Source organism: Leopardus geoffroyi, chromosome E2 (assembly GCF_018350155.1).
Source record: "Leopardus geoffroyi isolate Oge1 chromosome E2, O.geoffroyi_Oge1_pat1.0, whole genome shotgun sequence".
Classification (NCBI taxonomy): domain Eukaryota; kingdom Metazoa; phylum Chordata; class Mammalia; order Carnivora; family Felidae; genus Leopardus; species Leopardus geoffroyi.
In genome coordinates, this window is record NC_059335.1 from 7639411 (window position 1) to 7667099 (window position 27689).

Sequence of the window (27689 nt, forward strand, 5' to 3'; positions counted from 1 at the left end):
AAGAGAGGAAACCGGTTCAAGAAGGTACCTTATCAAGTGCGGCTAAGTGGATGACTAGGGTAGGGATGGAGAAGTGGCCCCAGGATTTGCAACGCAGAGGCCATTGTTGACCTGGACGAGGGCAGTTGGGTGGAGTGGGGGCAGCGTCCCAGCTGGCGTTTGAAGAGAGATTAGGACATGACGAAGTGGAGGTGGTGAGTCTTCCCAACTATTTTAGAAGTTTTGCTGAGAAGGACAAAGAACAGGGTGCATTGCAGGGAAATGTGGCAGCAAAGGAAATTTGGGGAATTCTTGTGTCTTATGATGAGAGATACTAGCAAGATCTTAAGTGCAAAGATCTGGTGCAAAGAAGGAGAAATTGTTTATGCAGGAGGGGGAGGGGTTAACTGCAAGTGGCAACCTGCCCTAAATGTTCCTTCTCTCAGCTGAATCCCCACCAAATTTACAGAAAAATTGAAAAAAAAATTAAAGAGCATCTATCTACCCACCACTTAGACTCAACAATTATTCACATTTCAAATGCTGAATTACTTGAAAGTGCGTTGCAGACATAAATACTTCAGCATGAACCTCCGAAGAATAAGACTAGACTCCTACATAATCATAATATCATAATATCACACATAATAAAATTAACATTGATTCCCTAATGTTTCTAAGATCAAGACCAAATTCACATTTTCCCAGCTGCCCCAGAGATGGTCTTTTAGGGCTTATAAAAAATGTTTCAGCTCAGGATCCAAGCAAGTTTCATGCATTGCATTTGATTGTTACATCTCTTTAATCTCTTTTAATCTGGAGCAGCTACTCCAACCTTGTTTATCTCCTCCATAATAGTGACTTTTTAAAAAAGTAGTCTCTATGCCCAGTGTGGGGCTCAAATTCATGACCCAGAGATCAATAATCACATGCCCTACGAAGAGGTAGCCAGGTGCCCCATGATACGGACTTTTTGAAGAGACCAGGTTACTTATCTTGTAAATGCTCCACAGTCTGGATTTGTGTGATTGTTTCTTCATGGTGCCTTTTAACTTGTTCCTCTATCCTATTTTCTGTAAGATGGAAATTAGGTCTGGAGCTGAGGTTCCCATTCTCACTCCACAGTGCCTTTAGTGGCTCAGCAATATTTTCACAGTGCACTGAGGCCTCAAAGAAACACCTAACTAAAATACCCATTTATTAGAGTGCCTAGCTGGCTCAGTCAGTGGAGCATGGGAGTCTGGATCTCAGGGTTGTGAGTTTGAGCCCCACATGGGGTGTAGAGATTACTTAAAAAATTAAATAAAATTTAAAAATAAAATAAGGGGCACCTGGGTGGCTCAGTCAGTTAAGCGTCTGACTTGGGCTCAGGTCATGATCTCGCGGTTCATGGGTCCGAGCCCCACATCAGGCTCTGTGCTGACAGCTCGGAGCCTGGAGCCTGCTTCAGATCCTCTGTCTCCCTCACTCTCTGCCCCTCCACCACTCGCACTCTGTCTCTCTCTCTCAAAAATAAACATTTTAAAAAATAAAATAAAAAAATTAAAATAAAATACCAGTTTAAGTGGTTATACATGTACAACTTAAATATTTGTGTTCTAACCACTTAGCACCAGTTGAAAAAGTATTGCACATAAATTAAAAGAAAAATATTTTATCTCATTCTTAACACGGATTACTGACTAACGGAATGGCAATATACAACATCTCCAACTTCAGAATCACACTGGACACCACCACCTTCATATCCTGTTCCTCAGAGATTTTCCGGGCAGTGCTTGCCTTTAATTACAGAACTACTAAAAACCTCGTCTCCCAACGACCTATCATCCCCCAAAATGTAGCGCAAATCTGCTGAAACAGCAAACTGCCTCTGAGTTGGTAGGTCAGGTGGTGTCTAATAGATATCAAGTATCACTGTTTCCCTGAAAACTTTAAATATCGTATAACCGGGAGGCAGCCAATACTGGCTTTCCAAGAAAGAAGGCACGGTGCATCTCTTCTTACCTGAATGTTGATGTCACAGTGTTCAGTGACCGCTCTTTTCCAGACAACTAGTTGTTAACCATTCACCAGCACATGGTGGCCCACTGTGAATTTGCTGCAGTTCCCTCAGGGTGCCTCAGCATACAGTTTGGGAACCAGGGGTCTCGAGGCTTTAGTAGATTCAATTTAAATATTCTTGGCAAAGAAACTCCATCAGTGATGCTGGGCTCTTCATTCTGCTTTACTTCAGGAGGCACATAATGCCAGGTTGTCTCAAGATTAATGATGCTTTCACCTTGTTAAAGGTGCTGACCACGGTTTCTCTCCATTAGAAAGGTATGAGTAACCTGCAGGTAACATGTGAATATCCTGAAGATCCTTTGCAGGAGTGAATCTGGGGCTTCAAACTAGTGATCTCATTCTATCATATATCATCATATTTGTCATACCTAGATGCGATAGGTATATAGGTGCATTTATGGGTGTCTATGACATACACACAAAACGTGTTGCTGTCACAGCCATTCCTTTTGATGCTCAAATTGTCCCAGTTTTTGCCAGGAGAACCCCTTCAAGCTGGCCCCTGTGTCCTTGTAATATGATCCCATCCGTCTCTGAGCACTTCCTTGTCTTTCTGGTACAAAAGATGTCCCAGGTTTATTTTGTACTTGCCCCACCCCAAACCCGGAAGCAGTTGCTTTGCCAAGAAGTCTGGCTCTTTTGGGGTGGGGGGTGGAGAATATCTAGAAACTAAGCCCAGCGTGGTCCACATGCTTATTTCAGGCAAGCTTTCGGTGGAAGCAGATGGTTTGAGATGGTCAGGTAAAGAACCACAGTGTGAGGGGTCCGTGTTGCTGACTGTTGCACTTATCTATTGCTGTGTAACAGATCACCCTCAGTTATTAGTGACTTGAAACAACAAAGTCATTTTGTTATGTCTTAAGGTTTCTGTGCGTCAAGAACTTGGAAAGGACTCCTCTGGGCAGTTCTGGCTCTGGGTCTTTAAAGTAGACACGGTGAGATCGTGGGGAGTGCTATGACAGGAGAACTAAAGCAGCTGTGCACTGGCCGGGCACCTTTCCCTCTTCAGATAGTGTCAGGCCTCTCTCCGCGGTCTCTCCACATGGCTTCGTTTGCTCTTCCTCCGGCATGGCAGCCTCAGGGCAGAGCATGCACCTATATAGCCACCAGAGGCTCAAGAGTGACTATTCCAGCATAAAGCAGAAGCTTCATCTCATTTATGACCTAGCCTTGGAAGTCACGTGGCTTTGCTGCTGCCACGCTCCGTTGGCCATAAAAAGTGAGACAAGCTGTGGCAGGCTGAGGGATGGGACGCAGAGGAGGGTCAGAGCACATGGGGTGGGGGATATTGTTGCAGCCACTTTTGGGAAATCTGGTCAGCCACCCTGACGCAGGACGAACCACAGATGTTTTGGAAACCCGACAAGGAGACAGCAAGAGGTTACTCTGCTGTGAAAGCTGAGCATCCGACCCCGTGTTCACTTTCCAGCGGTCACCATCTCTCCTAAGAATTCAGGTTAGGGTTTGCATTGGCGATGTCGTAAAGGGCAGAATTGGGGGTAAGCTCTCGGGCCTAGCTTAGCACCCACTATGATGTTTCCCCCTTCCTAGAACTCTCCACCATTGGTGATGATCCTAATGATTTACCGGCAGAGGTGAAGGCCCACAGCAGTTGCTAAGTGTAGGATATTGGATAAAATACATGAACAGTGGGGGCAGAGTGGGGGTGATACCCCTGTCCCCCATGGATCCCACTTGGAAAGACTTTTTTTTTTAATGTCTATTTATTTTTGAGGGTGGGGAGAGGAGCAGAGAGAGAGGGAGACACAGAATCAAGCAGGCTCCAGGCTCTGAGCTGTCAGCACAGAGCCTGTTAACATGGCTCGAATTCACGAGCTGTGAGATCATAACCTGTGCCAACGTTGGACACTTAACCTACTGAGCCACCCAGGTGCCCCCGGAAAGAGTTTTCTGAGCAAACCAAAGTAAATTGAGGGGCAATTTCCTTTGCCCATATTTTATTTATCAGAGGTATACCTAACGACCCATCAGAGCTTCTGATCCAGGTGAGAAAAGCGGTTAACACACTTGAGTGGATTAAACACTTTTTTCTTTAAAAAAAAAAAAAAAGGTTTTTTTTCTTAACAGCCTGAAGCAGAGAAATTTGATGTTTGGGTTAGCCTCTGAAATGCCATCCCAAAGGAAATATGCAATTTACATTTGGCTTTTTGAAATCGTAAACATACCTTTCAGTCTCCATTGTGACAGGGGCCCCCGGGTCACTGCCACCCCTTCTGAGGTAATATGGTTTCTGGTACATCATAGGGCCCAGTGAGTGTTGCAAATGTGGAAGAACAGTGGGGGTCAGGATGTAGGTCACTCACGACTGCCACCTGAGCTAAGCTTTAGGGCAAAGTTTAGGGGGCAGAGGAATACTGCGGAGGTTTGGTGTCGCGTTTGAGCCAAACCTGGCACTCTCATCCTCTTCCACTTTCCCTGTCTCTCGCCATCTTCTGCCACACTAGTTTCCTCTCTCACACGGCCCAAGCTTGCTGTCCTCGCAGGGCTTCTGCTCCCCATATTTCTTCTTCCTGGGCACCCTTCTCTGTGCACCCTCGCGGCTGCCTCTTTCTCATCATGGGGGTCTCGGCTCCAAGGCCACGTCCTCCGGGAGGCCTCCCCTGACTATCTCAAGTCTGTCCTCCCAATGATGCCCGACCAGCCCATCTCCTGCCTAGGATCCCCTTTTAACGTATCCTATCTGAAATAGGTCCTTGGGTTACCTATCTTCTGGAAGGTATGCTCCAAGAGAGCAGGGACCAGCTCCAGCCCGTTCTCCAGCTGATTCTCAGGGCCCTGACCAGCACCAGGTACCCAGCAGGTCCCCAGTGAACTTAATGGCAACACATTTCTCCTTCGGCCACACAAGGGTGATTATACCCTCCGGGCAGAGCTCCAGACTATGGACCAGTAGGTGCATGGGTTGGAAGATACTGAAATTCTTCCCTGCACTGGCCTTTCCCAGGGACCCTCTAGCAACTAAAGGGTTAATGCTGGCACAGCAGGGACCTCCAAGACCCTGCTCCCCCTGGGCCTGCCTGAGCCCACCACTGCCCACATCCCTAGGAGTCAAGTTCAGGGTAGTTGTAAGGAGCCAACAAGATGTTCATGAAGTGCTCAGCACTGCATCTGACCACACTAATAGTACGCCTGGAACGCGCTGGCTGCCATTATTATTTACATTATTATTATGCCATTATTAATTACAGTTTTGCCCTTGACCTTGGGCCTACGCTATGCTGCACTCTGGGGTGCACACGCATTCAGTCCTCCCTTCACCTGAGCCAGGTTTGAGCAGCACTCAGGTGGGGACCCAGAGCTCCACACCCCACCTGTTGCCCTGTGGCCCTAGCCTGTCTCTCCTCTCTTGGCTTCCCCTCTCTGTAGCTCTCAGGTCTGTGGGTTGCCCATTCCCCACCCCCAGATGCCTCTACTGCACCCAAATGTGACCTCACTTGTCACCTGTGAACTCCAGGTCTGTCTCCTGCTCTGGCTCATTACAGATGTCTGTCTGGGCCACTTTCCTATCCCGCCTCCCAGCCCCCTCCTTCCCCAGACCAGCCTCCTCCGCTGTGCCCCATTTCTGCCTGTGGAGTAGAGGGGCCACCCTTCCTCCCCTAGGGGCTCTGAGAAGAAGGACAAAGAGAGAGTCCGGTCTCTCTAGGACATCAGCAATGAGGAAAAGAACTGTTCTCTTTTCTCTCTCCTCCAAGTCCCAAGTTAGTAGCCTGACTTCTTGGGGGTGGGGTCGGGGGGACAAGGAAGAGGTGAGATTTCTGCCCTAATTTCAGAACCTGGAAGGAAATTCTGTGTCCTGGATAGGGGCTGCCTCCTTTCAGCCACCTGCTGGGTTTCTTTACTCCCCATTTTGAGTGGACAAGGAAGTTGGTGGGGCAGGGAGAAGGCAAGGTGACCTCTGGGCCTCTGCATTCCTCCCCCCCCTCCCCCACTCCCTGAAGCGGAGGTGCAACGCCCCTTCACAACTCTAAATGTGTCCCCGCACCTGCTGCCAACACCTGGGGGAGGTGAGAGGACGAGGGTGGGGAGGCTGTGGGGCTCTGTTCTCTGCCCCCTTCCAGGCGCCTGCACCTGACAGGTCTGGGCCAGGGGCTCCATGCCTGGGCCTGACCTCTTCTCCAGCTCCTTCAAAATACCCTTTCCAGAACCCAGGACTCTGCATTTGGATCCTGCCCTTGATCTTCTGAGAGCCCAGTGTCCTCATGATGAAAATGGACGTGAGGATCCTTTTCTCTCAGTGACGGGGTGGGGGTGGGGGGGATGAAGCAGGGACATGGTGGGATTCAAGGACCCCACCTCCCTGCTCTTCCTCTGCCCCACCCCCTCCTCAAGCTCCCTCCTCCAGCCTCTGTCCTCTCAGCTCCCCACTCTGCTCCTCCTGGCCCTCTTCCCTGTCCTGCCGGCTTCCCCCTGGGCTCTTAGCCCTGAGAGGTAGCGCCTGGCCCCCACTCCCTCTCCCCACATTGTCCCCAAAGGGGACCTGCCTGCCTGCCCCCACTTCCCTGCTCCTGGGCCTTTTCCTGTCCCGGCTCCCTGGCTACTTCCCTCCTTTGGGGCCTCTTTCCTCCCCCTCTGCCTACCCCCTCTTCCCTTCTATCTCCCTCACCCTTCCCTCCCGCATTCATTCTGCAAATATTTACCAAAGGTGTACCAGGACTTTCTCCCCCTCTTGCTTCCCCTCAGTCCAGGACACTGCCTCTCTCTCTCCCCTTTTTCCATCTCTCCCCTCCGCTCCTCCCCACCTTTCTCTCTCTCACCTCCCCTCTTTTCCTTCCTCTCCCGATTTCCTTCCTCTCTTCTTCCCTCTTCTTCCTTCCTTCCCTTTTCCTCCCTCCTGTGTTTCTTCCACCCCTCCACCCTTCCCCCCCTCCACCCTCTCGTCCCTCCCCTTTTCTCTCCCTGACCCATCCTCTGCTTTTTTTTCTCTCTCCCGTCTCTACCCCCTCTTCCTCTCCCTCTCCTCCTCTCTGCCCTCCCTCCCCTCTCTCCTCTCCCCCCTCCTTTCCTTCCCGGGCAGCCTCTCCCCCCCCCCCCACTCCCGGCGCCCTCCCTCCCCTCCCTCCCGCTCCCCCTCCATCATCAGTATTCCGCTCCCGTCTCCGCCGCTCTCGGCTGCTCGCGGTCGCTGCCGCACCGTCCGAGGCGGGGGCCGGGGCCGGGGCCGGGGCCTGGGGGGGTGGGGTGGGGGGAGAGCGGCGCCGGCGGCCCGAGGAGGGAGGAAGGAAGGAAGGAAGGCTGGAAGGAAGGAAGCAAGGAAAGAAAGAAGGAAAGAAAGGAAGGCAAGAAGGAAGGCGGGCGGCGGGCCGGCGGGCGAGGGCGCCGGGCCGGGCGGCAGGCGGGCGGGCGAGCGAGGAGGCAGAGCGGCCCCCCGAACCCCACCGCTACCGCTGCGGAAGCCCCCTCCCCATCCAGGAGCCGGGGAGGGGGGAGAACTCGAGAGACCCAGGCCCGGCCGCAGCCCCGCCCCCCGCGCCTCCCCGCAGCGGGCCTCGCACCCCAAATCCCTGTGCCTCATTGGGGGGGGTCCTCCCCCCGCGGGCCGGGCATGCTGCCCCGGAGAAGGAGCCCCTTTCCTCGCTGTGAGTAGCTGCCGAGGGGCGCCGGGTGGGGGCGGGAGGCGGAACCGCGGAGGGTGGGTGGGGGCATTCTCTTAATTAGGGGACCGTGGTCTAAGGCCTCCTCCGGGATGGGGGGGGGGGTCGGCGGCAGAGGACAGTGGGCGGGGCCTGATGGAGAGCCGAAGCGGGTGGGGGAAGCAGTCGGGTGGGGGTTCTCCGGGCCGAGCGAGTTCTGTGTTGGGGGGTCGCCGCTGCCTCGGGGACGGGCAGGGGGTGGTGTACGTCCGGCAGTCGCTACGCGTATCCAGCTGCGGGGTTGAAGATGTAGGCTTGTGGGGGGGCTCGCCTGGTGTAGACCTGGGGCCCCCCTTTCTGGGGTGGGAGCCTGAGTTCTTCCCCCACCATTGCCCCTCCCACCCTCCACACCGCTGCTGCTTGGGGTGGGGGGGGGCACGCCAGTGATGGGGAAGGGGGAGAGGCGGGCACGGGGTTTCCTTGGTGACCGCGCCTGGCAGGAGCGGTTGCCTTGGCAACCAGGGAGAACCGGGGAGTTTGGGAAGTGAGAATGGGAAAGACGGAGGGGGTGACTGGGGAGCGAGACAACCCCCTCCCCAATCTTCAGCGCTTCTCTCTCTGGGGTCCCCCAACCCCTCCTGGTGGGCAGCGAAACCCCTGCCCCTCCCTTTTCCCGAAACCCCCTTCCTTGACCCCATTCTGCTTCGGGGGCCTTCTATCCTTGGGCATGTGTCTCCGCGGAACCACTACTTCCCTCCCACCGTCCTTAGCCCTCTCCTCTTGGGGACCACCCCTCCCCCCATTTGCTGGCTTTCCACTCTCACACCTGCTCTTCTCAGACCTAACTGCACCTTGCCTTCCTTTCAGGGTCTTCTCACCCCCATCTCTGACTCTCCCCCCCCCCCATATCCCCTCCCTTGACCTTCTCTCCAGGAGACCCCGACTTTAGCCCCCCTCCCCTCTAGCCCCACTCCCTACCCTGTTCCTCTCCGGAACCCTTGTCTTCTCCCTTCTCTGCTTCCGATCCTTGTGTGGGGAGGCAGGGGGCTTCTCCCTAGCACTACCACCAGCCTCTCTCTCGCTCACACCCATCTGTGTCCGGGACCACCTTTTATGACCTTTCCTCACTCAGAGCCCCCCCATCCCTGTCTCCTCACCTCGTGGGATCCCCAGCCCCCGACCCCCCAGTCCTGGGGCCCTCTTCTCTGAAATCTCTCTTTCCTGCCGATCGCCTACTTTCAACTTCTCATCAGTCCCGGAGCCCAAGGCCCAGGCTCTGTCCAGGGTTCCACCCAAGTTTGCAAGCCCCCACTTCCACGGGCTCCTCCCTTCTGTCCTGCCAGGGGCCCAACCGGTCTCTCTCCAGGGTCTGAGTCACCAGGCCCCCCGATGCCCCCTCGCCCACCCACCCCATCCCTTCCTCTCGGCCACTCCCATCTTGACCCTTCTCTCCCCGCCCCCACCTCTGCTGCTCTTCACGAGCACCCTCTCCTCCTCCCTGCCCTGCTCCCCGCAGCCTCAGGCCCGGTTCTCCCTTCGCCACTTTCTCAGGGTGGGGAAATCCCCTGGGGAGAGCCCAGCTGGGAAGGGGGAGGGGCAAGGGAGCCTCAGGGCTGCCCCACAGCCCCCTCCCCACCCCCCTCCCCAGCTGGGAGCTGCAGTCGAGCCTCCGCAGCGCCCCATTGCTATGCGCCTCACATCCCTAGTCCCGGCCGCGCAGCCGCCAGACAGGAACTCGGGCTCCAGCGGCAGCTGGGAGTAGCCGGAGTCGCTTCCCTCCTGGTCCAGGCAGCCGGCAGCATCCTCTCCCCCCTAAAAACTCCCCACTCCCCAGGACCTTGGCCAGGATCGGCCCCTCCCTCTTCCTGGAGCATCTTCTGTCTCCTGGCTCCTTCCAACCTGCATCTCGCAGCCTCCGCTTCCTGCCTTCCTCCTGCTCTTCGCTGGGTCCCCTCTAATCCTGGCCACCTGGCTGTCCACACAGCGGGCGCACTCAGAAAGGAGGGGCAGGGAATGAGGCAGCAGAGAGGCGCTGAGAGAGACCCTCCGACAAGGCAGAGAAGCGTGGGAGCCAGAGAGATAGAGGCACAGCCAGAGTGAGAGAAGACTCCCAAACACACACACACACACACACACACACACACACACACACACACACACAATTAGGGTGCATCACCACTGAGCCAGACGTACACAGAGTTACTCACCTAATTTCTGAAAGAAAGCAAGAGTCAGACAGGGGAACCCACAACCATCCACACGCACAGAGGAGCAAGAGGCCTAGGCAGAGACACAGGGAGCCACAGACTCAGGGAGGGTGTGTGCAGACCCACAGAGCTGGCACGAAGGAGCCAGAGAACATTCCACCACCAGAGGTGCAGGGGGGATTAGAGGCACAGTGAACTGCGAGGGACCTGAACCAGCCACGGGCAGAGGGTGGGAGAGTGTGAGAAAGACACAGAGGCATGAGTGGGCAGAGGTGTGCGAGAGCACACACATACGCACGCACACACACAGAGTTATTCACTGGCAGCCAGAGACCCAGTTGCAAACAGGGCTGCGGTACCCAGAGTCAGCCAGAGGCCAGGAGAAAGACCCGGAGTCAAGTGCACGTATAGAGACACGCACAGCCCTTCACACACAGAGACCCGGAGGGAGAGACAGAGGCAACACCCTGTGGAGAACCATGCTGGCCAGAGAGGCCCTCAAACCCGGTCGCCTCATGAACTCACGTGCGCCAAGAGACACAAAGTGAGAGGCACAGAGGTGGCCTCGGAGCTCTGGGGATGTCACAGAGCTGCGCGCACACAGTCAAGCCCAGAGCCCAGTGTGAGGGGCACAGGTGTGTGCTGACTGGAGCCGGCCATCACCCTTAATTCCACCCAGAGGCAGTTGGGGGAATGCCCTCCGCCTGCCAGAGTCCGAGGGCCCCCAGGGGTCTCCTCGCTGTCGGAGAGGACAGCAGGATTAAACCATCGGGTGCCAGAGGACCACTGACACATCCCTCCAAGGTAGAGCCATGGCCAAGTGCAGGCGCCCAGGACTCGTGCACAGTCACAGAGGCCTCAAGGGGAAAGGCGGGTCTTTGGGCAGAGGTGGGCAGAGGGGCAGGAGGCGGATGGGAAGCACTGAACTCCTTCCGGCGCCCTGGCTCCATTCTCAGGCCACTGTCCCTATCTCTGTCTCCCTTCCTCCCCACTTCTCTCCACCATCCCGCCCCATCTTTCACCCTCCCCCACCTCTGTGGCCGGGCACCTGTCCCTAGATGTTACCCGGACCTCCTGTGTCTATCAAGCCCATCTCCCACCGTCTCTCCCCTGGCTCTCCCCTGGGGCGACCCTCCTCGCCCTACAGCCCTACAGCCCAGTGTGTCGCTCCACACAGATGAACTTATTCATCAGTATTTCTTTCTCAAAGCCCACCTGCTGTGAAACCTGCCTCTATTTCCCTGTAGGCTCTGCTCTCTGCTCCTCTGTGTCACTCTCCCTCACCCCCACCAGCCCGTAGGTCCTCCCTGCCTCCTGCTCTGTCTTCCCTGCACTCACTCTCCCACATTCCTGAGCGCTTCCCCTGCGTCCTGTGGGCCCTGAGTGTTATTTCCCCCCAGTGCTTTCCAAGTATTTAATGTGTTGTCAACTTTAAAAAAAAAATAGTGATTTCACGTAAAAATCCATTCTCATCATGAAACAAAAATTGTAGCTACGTGTGGTGACGGATGTCAACTAGACTTATTGTGGTAATCATTCCACAAATACTGAATCATTATGTTGTACACTTGAAACTCATACAATGTTATATGTCAATGACATCCCCCCCCCCTCCAAATCCAGATTACCCGCTTCTTTTGAAAAATTCCCCTTCTGGGTTAGCCATGGGCTGTGCTCAGGTGCCTGCTGGCCACCGCTCCCACTCTCTATTAACCTGCTGTTTCCATCTGTCTTACCTGCCCGGCTCCATAGGCAGCTGAGTTCTCAAGCCTGGCTATTTTCTCTGGCCCCGGGCTTGGTTTTTGCCCTGTCACTCTCTCCACACTGCTTCTCTCTGGTTTCTTTCCAAACTTGGAGCCCCCTTGGCCGGGAGCTTTGTCAGCCTGGCCTTCCTGCCTCATCATCCTCTGGGGCAGTTTTGCCCCAGCCCCCAGGCTCACCTGCCCCCTCCCTCCCGTGGAGGCAGAAACTCGCAAGACCACCAGGGTGCAGGGCGCACAGGAGCTCTCCACAGCCATGATCTGCTTGGGAAGCGCTGGCCCCTTGCGGTGTTCCTGAAGCCACCATGTGGCAGCCAGCCGTGGCTGGGCGGGCCACAGACCCCACGCTTGTCCCTTAGTGCAGGATGGCAGCACAGGCAGGGGTAGGTTTCCCTGTGTGTTGGAGGACGGGTGCACACTTGGGAGTTCATCCGGTCCAAGTGCGGGTCTCAGAGGACAGAGGGCCTGGTGATGGACCCGGGGCCCTGTTCTGGGAAGGGGAGGGGCTTAGTTTGGCCCCGCCTCCAGGTCAGGGTGCGGACAACGGAGGTACCTTTTGTGCCATGACAGGGCTAGGGCCCAGCTTTCGTTACTCCACCGTCACCCTTTGGGGTATCAGGAGCATGGCTTTGTTTCCTCTCCTCATCTCTTGAATTTAGGACGCCTCCATCCTCACTGAGCAGAAGCCCCTTTACCTTCCCTTCCGGGTCCCTGAAAGTAAGGTGGCTCGGCCAGGCAGGGGGGTGGCAGGAGAGTAGGAAGAGCCCAAATGCCCCTCTGTTGCCTGGAAACCTACAGGCACAACCGTTGTCATGGTAGGTGGAGGCCGAGGAGCTGCACTGGGGGCCCGGGAGATGGGCTGCTAGGAGACCCTGCAGTTCGGGGTCAGGCAGGAGTCCATCCCAGGGGACCCCTGGGTCCCCAAGAAGGCTGCCAAGAGAAAGAATGCCCGGTCCGGCCTGGGGGTTGAGAGGCGTGTATAGGACCCAGAAGCAGGGGGAAGGGAGGCTGGGGCCAGCAGCCCAGGCCACCCCCTTCCTGTCTCAGCCCGCTAAGGCAGCCCTCTTCTCTTCCTGAAGCCCCCAGCCCACTCTCCTGCCCACAGAATTGACCTTAGGCCTTGGAGCTCTTGTTCCAAGCAGTGAGACAAAGGTCAGAGAGCGGTGCCAGCCCTGGCTCTCCTGAGGGGTAAACCCCAGGCGGTAAACACTGAGATGTGCCCTCCCCTTGCCTAGAACCCTCAAGCACAGGGCCGGAGATAAGAATGAAAAGAGCTGAAGTCCACGGAGAGCTTACCATGTGCCAGGCTCTGTGGCAGCCTGCGTGGCTGCTCTCCACTTGCCCTTCACGGAAGACCTCCAAGGGAGGCACGATCATCATCCCTAGTTGGGCATACAGGGAGACTGAGGCTCACAGAGAAGTCCCTTGCCCAATGTCAACAGCCAGAAGTGGCTTCGCTGGGGCTGCAAGCCCAGGCGTGGGCCACCCTGCAGATTGTTTCCCCCAGCTGAGACCACTGCTTTCCAGGGGGGTAAACTGAGACCCAGAGAGTGGAACTTGCTGTAGAAATTAGGATTGTTAATAATAATCAGATTGTTAATAACAGACTCATAGCAGGTTATACTTTATTTTTTTGGTAATTTTATTTTAGAGAGAACGGGAACAGGGAAGAGAGAGAGAGACAGAGAGAGAGAGAGAGAGAATCTTAAGCAGGCTCCATGCTCAGCACAGAGCCCGATGTAGGGCTCGATCCCGTGAACCATGAGAACATGACCTGAGCCGAAATCAAGAGTCACATGCTCAACCGACTGAGCCCCCAGGTGCCCTGAAGGTTAGACTTTAAAAGAGACGTTAGGGTTCCTGTAACTCAGGGCCTCCCCTCGTTTATGCCCTTGTAATGCCTCCAGGGGACAGGACCAACCCTCCCCGATTCTCACAGTGGGCTCTCCTCACCAGGTGTGGGAGGGTCCAATCCATGTCTAGCTGGTGGGGGGGGGGCACGGATTCCTCAGGTGATTCGATGTCCGTCCCCCCCCCCCCCCGCCTCCACTCCTCAATAAATGATCCGGCTGGAAATGCTGGATTTACATATGGGGAGCAGGGAGACTGAGTCACGGAATGAGAAAGAGGTTTGTTCTTCAGACCCAGTGAAAATAGCCTTTAATATCACTGTCATTCAAGTGCCCAACACCAGACATGTCAGCATGAGCCCCCAGTAAGCTAGGTATCATTATGTCTGCAGACAGAGCCTGGTGGGGACAGGAGGGGGACCACAACGAGCCAGTGGCAAGTCAGAGTTTGAACCCAAGTTTCCCTGACGCCAGTCTCTTTCCAGCTCTCTGTCGTCCTAGAGTGATGCTGTGGTGACACGGAGGAGGAGGGTCACAGTTAGAGAATAATTTTAGTGCGAGCTTCCTCTGTGCCAGGTACCACGCTGAACCCATCACAGGTATCGGACCAGAGTCTCCACCACCCCCGGAGGTAGATGAGCTATTTTCCCCATTTCACAGAGGAGCAAACTGAGGCCCCGAGAGGTGACATCCCCTCCCCAAGGCTACAGGGCTAGTAACTGTGGCAGTGGAGGTTCTAACGAGGGTCTGGCCCAGCCTGGAGCACACTCTTCCACGGAGCAGGGGGAGGGAGGAGGAGAGCTCGTGATTCATCCTGAAATGGAGCGGGGGGGTGCTCCCAGACCAGCATCCCCAGGAAGTCCGGCCCCTGAGTCTCCCCACTCCTCCCCCACTCCCGTCAGAATCTGCACTACAAGATCCCAGGCGATCTGGACACGTGTGGATGTCCCAGAAACACTGCCCCAGTTCAAGTGTTTTCCCACTTTTTATTACTTTTAGTAGTACACACATACACACACATCCCTTTTATAAAGTTCGTCACGCAGGGGCACCTGGGCGGCTCAGTCGGTTAAGCATCTGACTCTTGATTTATGCTCAGGTCATGATCTCACGGTTCCTGGGATTGAGCCCCATGTAGGGTGCTGCACTGGCCGCATAGAGCCTGCTTGGGATTCTCTCTCCCTTTCTCTGTCCCTCCCCTGCCTGCACGTGCACGCATGCTCTCTCTCTCGCTCGCTCGCTCTCTCTCTCTCTCTCAAAATAAATAAAGAAACATAAAAAAAATAAAATTAGTTACACACATCCTGAGGTAGAAAACAAATTGCAGAATTGCCCTTCCAGGGGCCAGCAAGGAGAGAAGGAGCCAGGGAGGCCACGGTCAAGGTGGCTTGCACTGCACCCCTCCCACCTGCAAACTCACCTCACACACCCCTGCCGGAGCCTTGGCGGTGACCTCTGTTTTGAAAAGTTCCAATACCAGGCCAGGCTCTAGCTCCCCCACCCCTCTACCCAGGCAGATTCAATTCAGCAGCGTTATACTGACCCCCACATCCCAGAGCCGCACAGAATCGCACAGTGTGTGCACGGAGGAGAGGGGGCCTGGGGTCGCGCTTCAGCTGGGAGCCCGCCCGGGGCTGTGTGTTCGCGGGGGCCTCGGGCAGAGCCAGTTCCATGCAGACCTGAGCTTCAGCCAGACACACACTGGGACAGCCACGCCAGCAGTCAGAACCACGTTCTCCAATACAGTAACCACTACAGCCACGTGTGGCCATTGACATTTAGATTAATTTAAATTAAATTAATTCAATTCCTCCGTCACACTCACCACTCAGTAAGCGCTCACCAGCCGCACGTGCTCGTGGCTACCATGTTGGACAGCACAGAAAGCGTTTCTTCCGTAGTCGCAGAGACTGCCACTGGGCAGCGACGCATCAGTTCCCAGAACATTCTATGCCGGCTGGTAGACAGCTGCTGCTCTCAGGCCTTCATGCATCCCCCAAACCCGTGCCCTCCCAGTCCTTTGTCATAGGGTGTCTTATTAATCCCCATTTCTCCGATGAGGAAATGGAGTGAGGAAAGTTCCTAGCAGGAAATGCAGCAACGCAGAGATGGGAGCCGCGTTTTCCTTTCTCCATTTATCAGCCAGGTCTTGGGTCCCAGCTCACCCTTGCGGGTCACTTGCAAAGCGCCAGACCCTGCCCTGGGCCCCCTTGCCGGAGCCTCCGGCAGCCCCGCAGCCCCCAAGTGTCACCAACGGCCTGTGTTACAGAGGAGGGAAGCGGGGGTGGGGGGGGGTGGGCAGAGGGATGGAGGGGCTGGCCCAGCGTCTCACGGCCAGGGACTGGTGGGGCCACCCAGTGCCCTCCATCACTGCTCCTGGAGCATCCCGGGCCCCTGGCATGAGCCGGCTCACCTCCTACTGGCAAAGACGGGGGTTGGGGGTCCTGTGTCCAGGGATCACTCTATTTTCTCCCCCCCCCCCCATCTCCGACCTCCTCTGGTGCCCTGTCTCCTTTCCTGGCTCTCAGAATCTGACCCCAGATCTGTAAGGAGAGTGTGGCTCCTCCCTCTGCCTCGCCTCCTACATCTCCTCCAAGTTCCGCAGCTTTGGCTTTGGCGAATTTGCTGCGTGCCTCCGGTCTCCCTCCTCTCCATACCCACAACCCCAGCCTCACCCTCTGCCCCTGGACCCCTGGTCCGGCTCCTCCCCAGCTTTCAGCTCCCCCCGCCCCCCACGCCCCGGGTTTACTCAGAGGGGTCTTTCCAACCCAGAGCTGACTCGCCCCTCCCCTACCCCCACACCACCCCCCCAGCACCCCTGCTTCTCAGCCTACTGTGGGGGTGGGGCGTCTTTGTAACTGAGCTGGGCTCTGTGTGGCTCCCTGACCCCCACCCGCCTCTCTGGCCCCCAGGCCTTGGCACCCTGGGGTTCTTTCATCACCTGTTGCTCCTGCTTCTGGTCTCAGCTTTGCAATCACCTCCTCCCGACTCTCCTCCACCGGCCATGGGCCCATGGGCGGTGATTTGCCTAGACGTTCCGGGAACCCCCACCTGTGCTCACAGGCTCCCCTCCGGCCTCCCCAGCCAGTGCCAGCAGGGGACCGGGCGGTAGGGGGTACTCGCTGGCTCTTCTTGCCGAGGCTTTGTGGGGGCCCGCGTGTCCGGGGCACTGGGGACGCAGCCGTGAGCAAGCCAGACACACTCCCCGCCTGGGGAGCTCACCTTCTGGTGGGAGACAGACAATGATGGACAGAACAAATCGCTGTCTACAGGGTACCTTCTGGCCATCCGAGGGCTGGGGAGCAAAGGAAGTATGTCAGTGTAAGAGGTGGGGGCAGGGCAAGTCAAGGGCTGAGCCCCCACAAGCCTTTCCCAGGGTTCTGCCAGCTCAAAAGTTAGGGGACTGTCGGTTCTCCGGGCTTTGGGGTTGCTTTTGTTTGAACAGCCTTCAGGACAGGGACTGGCTCAGAGGGACACACGTGTGAAGTTGTTTCATCCGTCCCCGAAGCCGGCTCTGCCCATACCCTCCCCCCCACCAACTTAACAGCTCCCAGCCTTGCGCATATGACAGGCATCCAGCGAGAGAAGTGTTCGGCTCTCTCTGGCTTTGATGTCTCTCCACCCTCCTGGCTCCAGGCTCCACTTCCGCCCCAGTCCCTCACAGTCGGGAAGTTCTTCTTTAGATCTAACCCCCATCCCTCTTGCTGCGATGGCAGTCAATTTCCTATCTTTTCTCTCACCTTCTGAACTCCCCCCAGAAAAACGAGTATGCCCGACAGGAACGTTCCCTGCCTCCCTCCTCTCCTCGCCCCACCTCCCCTGGGCCCCCGAGTTTCCGATCTGCCATCCGCCCGAATCCTCTCAGGCACAGTGCCCGAGATCTCTCAGAGCTTGGTCTGGGGAGGATGGTGATGCTTCCCCTGGTCCGCAGTTCCCTCTCGGGCTTCCTCTGCTCTCCTGCCCTTCTTGGAGTCTCTCCCTCTCCCTGGCCCCTCGTGCACGGTCGTGTTTTGGTCTCTAGCCCCTGTCTTTGTTCCTCTGCCTTTCCATGTCTCTGCCCCTCTCTGCCTTGCGCCCCTCTTCTCTCTTTGGGGCCTCTTGCCTCTCCGGCTGTTTCATTCCTTCGACCAGGTAGGGGTGGAGAACAGGCAAGAGGCCTCCCCCCAGGGCACGTGGTGACCTGGCCAGGTTCTGGGCCTTGGCTTCCAGTGCCAGCTGTCCCACAGACAAGCTGTGTGACCGGCCATCGGCCAGTGTCTTCAGCCCTCCCGATCTGTTGCTCCAACTGTAAAATGGACACCAGAACAGGCCACGGGGAGAAGCCAGTGGCTGCAGGCGTGGGCAGTGCTTAGGCCAGCACCAGGCACGTTGTGGGTGCCCAGGAAACGCTTCCCATCGCTATGAGGATTGCACTGTGGGGAGCAAGGCGATCGCTGACAGCAGGTCATGTGACCCCTGTCAGCAGGGTGTGGAGCAGGGGAGGTTTGTCTCATCCTATGCAGTGGGGATGAGACAGGCTTTGCAGGATGCTGACTATTGTTTAACATGTCCCCCCACCCTGAGAGACTTCCGTGGGACTGAGGTTGGTGTCCTGACAAGCTTTGGGGTCTCTGGGACCTGTTGGCTCTGGTGAGGCTGACCAGGGAGGGACCATTTCGTAGCCGTGCATGGCCTGGGGCGAGTGCCTTTGTCGTTCGGTGCCTCGGCTTTCCTATCTGTGAAATGGGGGTAGTAGCAGCGCCTCTCCCAGGGCCCAGGGGAGAACTGCGGTTATTGCCAAGTACAGAGCCCAGAAGGGTGCCCCAGGAATGCCAGGTACCTGGCAGACATCGACATCGTCGGTGGTGTTGGGACCGCTCAGACGTGTGCCCCAGGGCTTTGGGAGCGTGCTCAGCAGGGGAAGGGTTATCCTCACAGCATGACGGTTAGTGGGGTGCAGGAGCTGCCCTGGGGGCCTGCTGTTTGGGACTCTAGAGTGTGGTACCTGGGACCTCTCCATCCAGGTTGCGCCTTGGTGCGGCGCGGGGCGTCAAACTGAAGGCAGTTGTGTTTGCATATGGATGTGCTGCCTCTGCTGGGCGGGCCTCCTGGGATGGGCGGGGACCTCAGGATCTGGGCCGCCTGAGGTGTGAGCTTGAGAGGTTGCAGCTGTTAAGAATGTGTCCTGGGCTGGGTGCGGGTCTCTGTGCAACTGTAACGAGGCAAAGTGTTCAGTCCGTGAGGAGTATAGACTAACAGCCACGATAACTCGCTCATTCATTCCTCACTCAGTTTACTGAGCACCTAACGTGTGCCAGGCACCGTCATAAATACTGGGAACCAAACTGCCCAAAACAGATGGAGCGCCTGCCCTTGGGGAGCTTACACTCAAGTGTGTGGGCTTGTAAGAGGCTAGATGCTGACGAATGTCATATAGAAAAGTACAAGAGGGAAGGTTCTGGAGAGGGCTAGGGTGCTGTGATTTGAGGTGGTCAGGATGGCCTCACCGGAGAAGGTAACACCTGAGCAAAGACCTGAGAGGAGGCAGGCCCAATCTGGGAGGCGGGGCGGCGGGGGAGGGGGGGTTGCCTCTGGGATCCAGACAGGGAAGAGCAAGAGCAAAGGCCCTGAGGCAGAAATGTATGCAGCCTGTTCCAGAAACTGAGGAGGCCAGTGTGGCCTGAAGTCAGCGAGTGAGCAGGGGAGGAGACCAGAGCTGAAGCCAGAGAAGTAGCCCAGCCCGAGGAGAGGGGCCCTGGGAACCCAGGGGATGTCCCCTGCCCTTGCACCTAGTGAGGCCACCTGAGTGAGGGGGTGAGGGGCTGTGGAGCAGAGGAGGGCAGGGTCTGGAGGGCAGGTTGGATGTTGACAGGACCCCTCTGGCTGCCTGTGGGAACAGACTGGGAGGGAGGGTGGGACAGAAGCGGGGGGACCAGTGAAGAAGGACTCTGATCTCAGGGGAGATGGCTTGGGGGCGAGGAGGAAAGGGGGTCAGATCTGCATGTGGGGCACAGGTGGAGCATTTTCACTGAGGATCTAGCTAGCCAGCCCCCAACAGCCCTAGGAGGCCGATACCCTTATTACCCCCATCTCCCAGCATTTCCTGCAGCTCGGAACCACGAAGTCACTGGCCCTGAGGTCACACAGCAAGAGAAACAGTCCCCCTTGCTTCATGTGCCCTAATGCTGCCACTTACCTTCTGTGCCCTGTGGGTGCCCTGGGCTTTGAGTATGGAGGTGGCCTTTGGCGGCACCGACACCAGTGCTTGCACACAGTAGGGACTCAGAAAATATCTGCCGGCTGGCTGGCCGGCTGGCTGGCTGGCTGGCTGGGTGAATGGAAGAAACGCGAGCGGCTTCCCTGCCCATTTTGCAGAAGTGTATGGGGAGGCGGCTAGCGGGGCCCTGGCTGAGGTCCGGGGGAGAGGGCTGCATCTGGGGCCGGGTTTCTTTGTGGCACGAATGGGGGCCGGCCCTTGGCTGCAGGACTGGGTGACGAGGATGTTGGCCCAGGATCGCCGGTGTGTCAGTGGTGGGGGTAGGAGCAAATGGCCACGCGGCGTGGTGAGGGGCTCGGGGAGCTCCCCGGGGGGGGGGGGAGGCCTGGAGGTAGTAGCTCCTGAGGGGAGACCGTGCTAGGCTGTCTGTCCTTGGGCCCGGGGACAGGTGCAGGAGGGGTGGCTGTGGCCAGCGGTGGGGGGGTGGGGTCAGCCGTGGCCCAGCCTGGTTTTGCAGCCAGTCTGTGCCACGAGGCCCGGCTTGGCACAGCCCACACGCCCCCCCCCCCTTCCCAGGGCAGCCGGCCGTCAACCTTCCTCCCCCCGCTTCCCCCGACCTTCCCCTGCCGCCCAGAACCAATGGGTTAATTAGATAACGGAGCCTTTGATTAGCGGGGGAGGGGGAGGCCTCCCGGTGCAGGGAAGGGGGGCTGAGGAGGAGGGAGGAGAGGCGCCCTCCCCGTTCGGAAGGAGAGAAAGAAGGAGGGAGGGGGTGGGGAGGGAGGGAGCTGAGGCACAGCTTGGCTCTGCACTGCCGTGTGACTAGAAATTGTAATCGCGGAGAAAGAGAGAGACAGACAGAGCCTGGCCGAGAGAGACCGAGACAGACGGACAGACAGACAGAGAATCTGACCCAGACGGGCTCCCCAGCCTACGGAGAGGGTGATGGGGACAGAGCGAGAGTGAGGAGGAGATGGAGGAGAAGGAGAGAGGGGGCCTGGTCGTCCCGAGGGAGGCGAGACAGTGAGGGGGAGCCCCGAAGAGGGGGCTGGGGCTGAGGAGGGTCAAGGCCAGCGGGGCCGGGAGAGAGGAGAAGGGGGCCGGGGTCGGTGGGGGGAGAGCAGAGCAGCCGGCGGTGGGGTGGGGGGAGAGCGGAGGTAGCGGTGGGGGTGGGGGTAGGAAGCAAGAGGAGGCCAGCAGGGAGGAGGGGGAGGAGACTGCTGCAGTGGCCTGGACAGGCCTCCCCGGGGCGGGAAGGGCGACCGGCGAGGAGGGGGGGGCGCGGGGAGACCCAAGAAGCCCCTGCGCCCCCCCCCCAGCCCGACCTCGAAGGAAGCCCTGGAGAACTGGGGAGGCAGAGCCCCCCCGCCGGCTGGAGGCATGTGGAGGGGGGGGCCTGGGGCCCAGGGAGAGGCCCAGCAGAAGCGGAGCCACCGGGGTGAGTGTCCTCACTGTGGTTGGGTGGGGGGGACAAGGACAGAGATGGCTGAGGGCGGGAGGCCCAGCCGCCACCGCAGAAGCTGTGATGGGAGGGGGGGAGGGATGCGGGCGGCTGCAGGAGAGATGGGGACAGATGCGGTAGAGACGCGGCTGCAGGCCTGGACCTGGGGCGAGTGCTGCAGCCGCAATTTCTGCCCCTGGCTTCGAGGGTGTGGGCTGAGTCGTCGCCAGTCTTAGGAGGTGGGAAAGGGGATGGGGGGTGCAGGACTAGGGCCAGCGGAGACCCCCCTGTCACACTCGGGAAGGGGAGACCCCGCTGCGCTCACATGACTCACAGATAGAGGCGCACACAGCCCCCAGCCCACCAGGTGGAAAAACGAGTCCAGGATTCAGACACAGAACCGACCCCTCCCCCGTCTCTGTCTCTCAGGCTTTCTCGTCTCTGTCTCTGCGTCTCTCCGTCTAGCTCTGGATGATCTTGGAAACTGCAGAAGGAGGAAGCGAATGTGTGTGTGTGTGCGCGTGTGTGTGCGCACGCGCGTGCGGGGTTGGGGCTGGTGGCCCCGTGTCCGTGGGTCTGAGAGTCGGCTGTCTGCGGTGTGCCCGGGTCTCTGCTGCCGGTGGGCATGTTTGTGCAGACCACTTCCGTCTCCCCCCCGCTAGCGGGGGACTGGGGCGGCCTGCTGATGTGGGTGCACGTGCATGTGCTCCAGACACTGCCTGGAAGGGAAGGGAAAGCCAGGGCCACCAGCCCCCTCTGCCACTCGCTGGCCGGCTCCACGCCGGGGCGAGCCGTCCCCCTTCCGGCGCCTCAGTGTCCTCATCTGCAGATTGGGCGTCCTAACGGCTTCCTCCTACGGTTCCTGGGAGGCTTCCATGAGAACACTGTGTGCGCAGAGTCTGGGGCATAGAAAGGGCTAACCCGGGAGACGGGAGCTATTATTATCGTTGCTGTTCTCACCGTCGCTGTTGTTATGATTGGCCCGTCCCCCTTTGTCTTGCCCAGACCCGCCCGCTGCCCACCCAGAGTTCGAGCACAGGGTCTCTGGCCCCCAGCCCCCTCCCCACCGACCGCCCCGACACCATCCCCGGCAGCTGCTGGCACGGAGCCACCAGGCGCTGCCTTGGCCCTGGGCACCTGCCATCCCACGGCCTCCTGCCTGTGCTGCCATCCCAGGCCCCCGCGGCCCCCTCCTCCCCCTTGCCTTCTCCAGTCTGCTCCCAGCCTCTCCTGCCCACACTTCACCTCAACAGGTGCCTTGTCTGGCACTTACCTTCTTGAAGTTCCTCCTCTGAGTCTAACTCAAGTCTCTCTGGCTGCTGAGAGGCCACCCCCGGCCCCTGACGGGGTGACAGGAGTCTGAGGGGCGGCGGGCCCAGTGTGGGGGGCGTTTGGTGCTGGGCACCCGGCCTCTTTGCAAAGGCTCCTGGGTAGGGAGTGGGGTGAGGGGACAGGAGGTCGCGCCGGAGGCAAGGGGGCCTAGATGGCCACTGTGACGGAAGCCAGACTCCAGACCACCACCCAGGCTTCCAGACCCGGCACTTCATCCTTTCTCTGTCACTTCATCTTGTCTCTCTTCCTCTCCCTCCATCTCTGCCTCTTTGTCTCCGTTTCTGAAACCATGCCTAGAACCAGGGTTTGGATCTGACATCTCCATTACTGGCCAAGCGCCTGGGGCAGCCGTTCTCTCCCCACCTCACCCTTTGCCTCGGTTGTCCGTTCTGCGAAATGGGCACAATCTTCCAGTCGGGGAAGGACGTGAGACAGTGCAGGGAGGGCAGGGCTAGCGCCATTCTCTGCCTCCCTCAGGGGGTGGGTCGGCCCCCCACGGGGCGGGGGGAGCCCTGCTCTCCGGGTCCTGAGTAGACCAGGGAGGTGACGGTGGCAGCAGTGGCTGAGAGCTGCCTGGGGGTTGGGGAGCAGGTGGGCCAACGGGGTCCTTGTCCCTCACTGAGCTTCTCCCTCTCTCCCCCCCACCCCGACAGCCCCCCGGCGCCCACGCGGAGCATGAACATTGAGGATGGCGTGCGCCCGCAGCTCCCCGTGCCCCCCACTGCCGCCCGGTAGGATGTCCTGGCCCCATGGGGCCCTGCTCTTTCTCTGGCTCTTCTCCCCACCCCTGGGGGCCGGCGGGGGCGGCGTGGCCATGACATTGGCCGCCGGAGGGGGCTCCCCGCCGGCCACCTCCTGCCCCGCGGCCTGCTCCTGCAGCAACCAGGCCAGCCGGGTGATCTGCACGCGGAGAGAGCTGGCCGAGGTCCCCGCCAGCATCCCTGTCAACACGCGGTACCTGAACCTGCAGGAGAATGGCATCCAGGTGAGCTGGGCCGGCATCCGGTGGGGTGGGGGAGGGGGGGGACACACAGCCGTGGCGGGGGGGGGGGGGTAGTGGCGCTGCACAGGTGGTGGCCAGTTCCTCTTCCTCGAGGTGGCGAAGGCCTTCTGGGCGTCCCCTCCAGCGCCTCACGGCCGTCCCTGTGGCACTTAGGAGATACTGTTCGCATCCTATTAACTTGAGCTAAGGCTGCCCGGGTTTTCTCTGACGAGAAAACACCTCTGTGCCAGTGCGTTGGGGCTCGGAGGCACGGCCACCTGCCTGCCTCCGCCAGCACAGGACAGGCAAGCCCTCGGCCTGCCCTTGGGGTCACAGGTGGGCAAAGCGACCCTTGCTCGAGGCCTCCGTGCCTTCTGCGCCGCTACACCTGCTGCGTGGCCTCGGGCTCCCGTGGACTCTGCGCCTCTGTTTCTTCGTCTGCAAAGTGGGGATGCTAAGACCTCCTGCCCCGGGGAGTTGGGTGACGGCTGATGGGTTTCAGACTTGCCAGGGACTTAGAATCTCCTGGCACCTGGCGAGCACTCCTTTGCCGTGTGGTGTGGGGCTCATGTGCCCACTTCCCGGAGGTGGCGTGACATTTGGAGACCTGAGCACTCCCGTGGGCCTCGTGTCCTGTCCAAGCGCGTGGCTGGTGCCTGGACGGGGCAGGTGCCATCCGGTTAATTGTGACTGTGGCTAAGACAGGCTATAAATGATGCCTCGAGGGCAGAGCTGTGCATTTTTAAAGCAGGGTCTCTCCTTCTCTACTCTGTTGACGTTTGGGGCCCAATCGTCTTTGGTTGTGGGGACCTCCTATGTGCTGTAGGGTGCTGAGCAGTAACCCTGGCCACCAGACGCCAGCAGCACCTCGCCCCTGGTGCCCAAATGTCTCCAAATGTTGCCAGATACTGAGCTGGGGGGGGGGGGGATCTCCCTAGTTGAGAGCCACTATTTTTTTTTTAAGTTTTTAAATGTTACTTTTGAGAGAGAGAGAGTTCAAGTGAGGGAGGGGCAGAGAGAAAGGGAGACACAGAATCTGAAGCAGGCTCCAGGCTCCGAGCTGTCAGCCCAGAGCCCGACGCGGGGTTCGAACCCACCAACCTTGAGATCATGACCTGAGCCGAAGTCGGGCGCTTAACCTACTGAGCCACCCAGCCACCCCAAGAACCACCATTTTAAAGGCACAGGGACGGTACCGCGCACCACACAAGCCTCCCCCGACCCCAGCCCATAAAGCTAGGAGAGAAGACGGCTCACGTGTGACGTCCCAGGCCCCTGGGAGCTAAGGTTCCCCTCCGCCATGGCCCTTCCCTGTCTGTCCCTGGGAGGGGAAGGGGTCAGTGGCGCCCATCTCACTGTCCCGGAGAGCCTGGGGACAGGGCTCCCCTCTGCAGAAGACAGAGGGGATCTTTCAGGGGCGCAGCACCAAGGGCACTACTGCCCAAGTCGAGAAGGCTATCCTGGTGGCTGCACGGCAAGGACCGTGAAGCCAGTGTTGGGGTCAGGATGTCCTCCGGCTCGGCCCCACCTCCTCAACAGGGTGCCTTCTGTAGAGTGCGCTGGGAGTCTAACCTGCATCCTCAGGCTGGAGTCCCTGCTGACCTGCCCCTGACTGTCAGGGGGCCGACACCCTCACTTCCTTCTCGCCCTTGTTCCCGGGACTCTGCCTGCCCGGTTCCGGCCTTTCTTTACTCACGTGACGTTCCACACGTGTTGCCACCAGCTCCGAGCCAAGCCCTGATTTAGGTTCTGACGGAAGGGCAGGGCCCTCCCCTTGTGTACGTATAAGGGAAGAGACTGTAAACGAACGGGATGGCAAGTTGGGCTGGGACCACTGCATTCTGGGGAATGGAAGTCGGAGGGGAGATGTTAGCGCATCAGGAAGTGCGTCTGCGATGAGGGGCCGCTGAGTCCGCCCCACCAGCAGCCCCAGGCCGAGGCAGTGACCCTGCAGTAGAACTGGGCCATTTTCTCTTTGGGGAGCTCGGTGAACCGATTCAGTGCGGCAAACATTTGCCGGCACGGGGCTCCGCCCACAGACCTGTGGCTGCCCGCAGGCCCACAACGGCCCGAGGAGCGCTCCCCTGGCACCGCCAGCCCCTACTCCCAGGCCCAGTCCATTCTCCCAGTGGCCCCCAAGGGGTGCTGGCCTCTGCCTGAAACCCACTGAAGCCTCCTGGCCTCAGGAGTGAAATCCAGCCTCTATATTGTGACAGCCGAGTCCTACACAGCTGGGCCTGGCCTGCCGGCCCCTACGATTGCCGCCAGTTGCCCTCCCATTTCACCCCTCCATCCAAATATGCCTCTCTGTGGCCCCTAGGTCCCCCAGCCTAGCCTTCCTTCGCCGCCTTCCAGTCTGGGCCCGTGGACTCCCCCCGCCCCCACCTCCAGACATCCCTGCCCTTACCCAGGACGCTTGTGTTTGCTAAATATCTCTTGGTTGTCTTCTGTGTGGAAGGCGTGGTCCAGTCACTCCAGATATATCAGTGAGTGAAACAGACAACCTGTCCTACCTCCCCCCAGCCCGCATTCTAGACTTGGGCATGATAAGTAAGTAAATGGCATGTGTTAAACATGCTGAGGGCTGTGGGAAAAGGAAATAGATGGGGGTTGGGGACGGTGGGTGCAAGAGGAGGAGGGGTGACTGGCTGCAGCTTTAAAGACAGGAGGTCCAGGTGGCCTAGTGGAGAAGGTGACATCTGAGCAAACGTTTGGAGGACATGAAGGTGGAATCTCATGGAAGGGCATTCCAGGCAGAGGACAGCAAATGCAAAGGCCCTGGGGTAGGATCCTGCCTGGTGTGTGGGAGAAACAGCAACAAGCAGGTGTGACAGGAGCACGGTGAGCCAGGAGAGAGGGTGGGAGGTGAGGGCAGATCCCGCAGGGCCGCAGGGCCTCATGGCCTCATGGTGAGGACGTGGGCTCTTCTCGGAATGAGCTGGGAGCCGGGGGAAGCTCTGAGCAGAGGGCAGACGGGCTGCTGACTTGGGTCTCCCCGGCTGAGGTGCAGGGAGGCCCACACAGCACGTGGATCCTGCGCCAGGGGGGCTGGGTTTGAATCCCGGATCTGCTGTCTCCTTGCTGGTGCAGAGTTCTGGTGAGAAATGCCGGGGGCTCGGCTGGGACCAGGCTGCTGGCGGTGGAGGTGGTGAGAAGTCGGCTGGTTCTGGGCGTGTTTTGAAGGTGGAGACACCAGGACGTTCCAGCAGAGCGGGTGTGGGAAGAGGCGAGAGAGGATGGTTCTCTTTTGGGGTTGAGCTGGCCCCTTTGCCTGGGCCTGTTTGCTGGCACGTCTGTCACCCCATCTCCTGGGGCCATTGGCCTCCAGACGTTTGACCCACATCTCTGTCCGGGTGTGCACTTGAGCCCCATGGACGTGAGTGAACTTCTTTTTAAGTCACGCACGGGTCTGCTGCAGCCACGCGGCGTGCACAGTGCTAAGCACACACAAAAGTGGGCGTGTTTCATCCCTGGGGGTTCTGGCACCCCCACCCCAGAGGCCCCTGTCCCCCCGCAAACTGCATGTTCCCCCAGGGTGGAAAGAGTGCTGTCCACAAGAGCAGGTGCTTATGAACGTTCAGTCAGACTTGCCTCCCTTCGTGGGCACCTTGCAGGTGGCAGGAGTGGGGCTGCCGAGGGAGCCAGTGGAGGAGCTTGGGAATGTAACTGTAGGAAAAAAAAAAAAGTTTATTTATTTATTTTGAGAGAGCGCGCACGCACGAGAAGGAGAGAGGGAGAGAGAGAACCCCAAGCTCTGCCAGCACAGAGCCCGACGTGGGGCTCGATCCCACAAACCATGAGATTATGACCTGAGCCGATATCAAGAGTCAGATGCTTAACCGACTGAGCCATCCAGGCACCCCGAGAAAGTAACTTTTTCATTATCCAGTTAAAAAGAAAAAGGAAAAGAAAAAAAATGACCCCGAGTCCCACCACCTAGATATAAATAACTACTGTTTACATTTTGTTTTTAAAGGCTTCCTGGCTCTTTTTTGAGCCTATACAAATTGACTTTTAAATTATTTATTACAGAATGAATGCAAATTAATTTAGAAAACCTAGAATATATACCTAAGTAAAAACACAGGGACGAAAGCCAAGCATAATTCGACACTCACAGGTAACTCCCATTAGCATTTAGTGTCTTCCTGGCCAGTGCCCTGGTAGGGGGGGTTGGTAAAGGGATTTTTTTTTTTTTTTTACTTTTTTGAGAAAAAAAATGAAATCACACCATTTGATATCAGTGTGTGGCTGACTTTCGACAGCTGAAAAGCGTAACATGAA

At 58.1% G+C, this 27689-nt stretch overlaps 1 protein-coding gene across 3 annotated transcripts in view; it reads left to right on the forward strand.

The window, feature by feature from the left end:
- Nucleotides 1-27689, forward strand: part of LRRC4B (leucine rich repeat containing 4B) — a 61237-nt gene that overhangs the window by 14226 nt on the left and 19322 nt on the right. The window contains exons 1-2 of one of the 3 annotated variants that reach the window (XM_045441722.1): nt 7252-7643; nt 23077-23408. In XM_045441722.1, coding sequence (XP_045297678.1) covers nt 23112-23408 — 297 coding nt within the window. In that variant the 5' untranslated portion in view covers nt 7252-7643; nt 23077-23111. Of the gene's footprint in view, nt 1-7251; nt 7644-20811; nt 21089-23076; nt 23409-27689 lie in introns of those variants that run through there. The other 2 variants (XM_045441723.1, XM_045441724.1) reach the window with 2 other exon arrangements.